Source organism: Malania oleifera, chromosome 6 (assembly GCF_029873635.1).
Source record: "Malania oleifera isolate guangnan ecotype guangnan chromosome 6, ASM2987363v1, whole genome shotgun sequence".
NCBI classification, from domain to species: Eukaryota; Viridiplantae; Streptophyta; class Magnoliopsida; order Santalales; family Ximeniaceae; genus Malania; species Malania oleifera.
In genome coordinates, this window is record NC_080422.1 from 10,933,419 (window position 1) to 10,937,231 (window position 3,813).

General features: G+C 39.3%; 1 protein-coding gene across 1 annotated transcript; it reads left to right on the forward strand.

The window, feature by feature from the left end:
• The first annotated feature begins 702 nt into the window (after window positions 1-702).
• Window positions 703-3,548, forward strand: LOC131157144 (transcription factor MYB41). The gene is made up of 3 exons (XM_058111060.1): window positions 703-1,043; window positions 1,145-1,274; window positions 2,388-3,548. The coding sequence occupies exons 1-3, from the start codon at window positions 911-913 to the stop codon at window positions 3,145-3,147; spliced, it is 1,023 nt and encodes a 340-aa protein (XP_057967043.1). The 5' UTR covers window positions 703-910; the 3' UTR covers window positions 3,148-3,548.
• The last annotated feature ends 265 nt before the right edge of the window (window positions 3,549-3,813 follow it).

Here is a 3,813-nt window from a genome sequence, read left to right on the forward strand (position 1 = left end):
CCTTGTATGTTTGCTTGGCCAATTACAATTTCCGAAATACCTAACAATCCTATAGATTTGCCCTAAAATTTTTCTTCCACCATTGAAAACCTTAGTGCATCCTAGATGCATATGCACGTGGCAGATTACCATTGGCTGTAGTAGAGGGAGGTCTATATATGAAATTAAAAATTGAAAGTTAAAAATTAAATTAATTACGGGCAGGAGCTAGCTAACTAGCAAGCTGCCGGGTGGTACGTGAAGAGATTTGATTACATAATAAAAGTGTACGTAGAGACCAGAGAGAGAGAGAGAGAGAGAGAGAGAGAGAGAGAGAGAGAGAGAGAGCGAGAGAGAGTGGTGTGTATGCGGGCGGGCTGGGGGAAGGAAGCTAGGAATTAATGGAAGGGAAGAGGAGAGCAATGAAAGTGAAGGATGTATCTGATGCAACGTCGTTTTAGGGTTAGATGGAAAAAATGAAGATGGGTCCCATTGCCGTCTGGGGTTCTCCGTCTGCTAGGCTGCAAATGTCGGCTGCTACTTCAATTCTATTCCCCCCATCCCCACTTCCATATATATTCTTAATCCAACCACTTCTCTCCATTCCCCCACCTCCATCTCATCTACTCCGGCCATCCCTCCGCCCGCGCACCCCCCCCCCCCCCCCCCCCCCCGGCGGCCTCTTCTCTTCATACATACCAAATTAACAATCTGCTATAGCCATAGAACATCCGAGAAATCATATTCACGAGGCATTCATCCACGTACAACGCATAATATATGGAAGAAATCATATTCACAAGCGTACAACATATAATGGAATAAAGAAAAAGCAGCAGCAGCCACCAGCAGCAGCAGGAGAGAGGAAGAAGAAGAAGAATTGAAGAAGTGGGTATATAGGAGTGAATATACTAGAGAGAGATAGTTGAAAATGGGACACCATTCATGCTGCAATCAACAGAAGGTGAAGAGAGGGCTTTGGTCTCCTGAGGAAGACGAAAAACTCATCAGATACATCACCACCCATGGCTATGGCTGTTGGAGTGAAGTCCCTGAGAAAGCTGGTCTCTCTCTCTCTCTCTCTGTGTGCAAATTAACTAATATATTAATAGCTGTTATATACAAATATATATGAATTTATTGGGGTTCTTGTGTTTTAATGCAGGGCTACAAAGATGTGGGAAGAGTTGTCGCTTGAGATGGATCAACTATTTAAGACCTGATATTAGAAGAGGGAGGTTCACTCCCGAAGAAGAGAAGTTAATCATCAGCCTTCATGGTGTTGTCGGCAACAGGTTATTCATTAATTTAACTATATATATATATATATATATATATATATATATTCTTCCTTCATCTCCGCTATTATTATTATTTTTTTCCTTCTTGTCATTGCACCCAAACTGATTGTGGGTTACTGTATAAGTGTATATTCTTAAGTAAACCTAAAATCAATACCAATTTAATGAACTTGCATGCCAGCCAGCGTCAAAATTGACTTCATCTCCACTTAACTAAAATTCTTTGTTCACATATAGACTTCAAAATTAAGTATTAATTTGTACAGTTTCTGGAGAATGATATGATTAAACTATTGATACCCACAAATACTAAGCAATATTTTATTTCCGCTGTCAATGCATATATTTCTTAAATTAATTAAGCAGGTACCACCTGCACATTCAAAGACGTTAAAAGGGCAATTTAAGGGAGGTTGAAACGCAAGTTTTCACTGAATATTAAGTTTCATGTCATGTCTGTGCACCACCCCAATCTTTTCAAACCAAACTGTCTTATAGGTAGCTACCCTAAACTGCAACATTCTCACATCATTTCAATCGCATTCTTTTCTTCTCTTCCCATTAGTTTCCTTAGGCCATCTGGCATATTAATTTCCGTTGTCCATTAATGGTCGACTGCACAACATTCTTTCAAAAAGTGTTTCCAGGCAACACAGATTATTCCTGTTTTTGCTTATCCTTGCATATGCCTCGAGTACTGCTTGAACCAAATCTTTAGCCATTCAAAAAAAAAAAAAAAAGCATGCACATGTCATTGTGCGTTTGTGTGTGTGTGTCTATATATATATATATATATATATATATAGTACTGGGATTAAAATGGCCGGGCTCTTTCGGATCCTTACTTCCTTGCCAAATCCGAAAAGAACTAACCACGCCCACCATAGCCGGCACTGGCTAATCCAGAGATGACCCAAGTAGGGAATCGAATCTTAGACCTCTTTCAATCCCTCTTCCGTCCTTACCATTTTATATATTGCATTATTCTAGTTGTTTTTTATTATTTTTTTATACCTTTGAATGCCTGATCGATAAAATATTTTACCATTCAAAAAATAAAATTAAAACTAACATAGGCGTGCATACTGTGATTGTGTATGCATGCAGATGGGCGCATATAGCAAGTCATTTGCCTGGAAGAACAGACAATGAGATAAAGAACTACTGGAATTCCTGGATCAAGAAGAAAATCAGGAAGCCCCCTGCAGCTGCACCACCACCTCCAACCTCTACTGCCATATCCAATAGTGCCACTGACCATTCCCAACTGGGCTACACTACTTCAAGCCATCTAAACTTAGTGAACCATGACTTTGCAACAAAGTCCACTACCACTACACCAATTTTAATGCAAGAAACCCTATTTTCTTCTTCCTGCCCTCTATTTATGTTCGACACCACCGGCTCCTTCGACGGGATCATTGCCGACAATGTGCCACGAGCCGAAGTACTTTTCCACGAAGCCGGGGCGACCTTAAGCTCCTCAGAAACTTGGCATCATTTGGAGCAGAGCCAAGCTCAAGCATTGATGCCTCCACCAGGTGCATTCACAATGAGTAGTAGTACTGCTAATGCAGCCATGGATTGTAATTCTACTTTGCCACCATTAGTGGAGAATATGGATAACTTGATGCCCGTGGAATTGCAAGCTTGCAGTACTACCATGGATGAGGAAGGTGGAGATCAAATTACATTGGATTGCTTACAGAGACAAGACCTTAATGATTGGGTTGACTCACAGCAGTGCCCTAGTTTTCTTTTTTGGGATCATATTGAGCAAGGGGCGGTCGGCGGGGAGGAAATTGCGCAGCCGCCAGCTTCGACGAGTATGGAAGCCATGCTGTCTTCTTTCCCGTCGCCTCTTTGAGAAGTATACTACGTACAAGACTTAATTAATTATGATGGTTACTGATGAAAAGATCATGAGTTGGTTTGTTTGTTTGTTTATTTTTTTTAATTAACCCTAATATTACTTTCACTGGTGAGGTAATGAATTTGAAATGCATCTGAGGGAATGCATGCAGTGTAAGAGAGCATGCATGCATGCATGCATGCAACGTTTAATTTTCTCGGTCTTTGGATCGAAATAGATCATGAAGAGGGAAAAAAAAAAGAAATAAAAGGAAGAGAGGAAAGAGGTAGCTAGCCACCTAAGGTTGGTGATCGATGATGATGATGAGATACATGCAATTTGGTTATTCTTCTGGTGTGTAATATTGGCCATGGTGTTGAATTAATGATACTCATTAATGGGTTTGGTTTTCCAAATTTTCTTATCTTCCATGCCTTTACATTGAAAAATTATTATGCTCACAGTATGCGTATGTATGCTTGTACGTATATAAGCTGAATACATATATATATATATATATATATATATATGATTAGTTAGAAATGGTAACTATATATATATATATATATATATATGTATATATTTATAATTTGAGTGATTAGGACTGCTGTATATATTTAATTTGATATACATGAAGATGGTTGTTAATGCATAGCAATCAGAACTTACCTCTTTCAAGTA

Coding starts and splice junctions, on each gene's coding strand:
- LOC131157144 (XM_058111060.1), top strand. CDS start 911: ATGGGACACCATTCATGCTGCAATCAACAGAAGGTGAAGAGAGGGCTT. Junction 1,044..1,144: donor TGAAGTCCCTGAGAAAGCTG/GTCTCTCTCTCT, acceptor GTTTTAATGCAG/GGCTACAAAGATGTGGGAAG. Junction 1,275..2,387: donor CATGGTGTTGTCGGCAACAG/GTTATTCATTAA, acceptor GTATGCATGCAG/ATGGGCGCATATAGCAAGTC.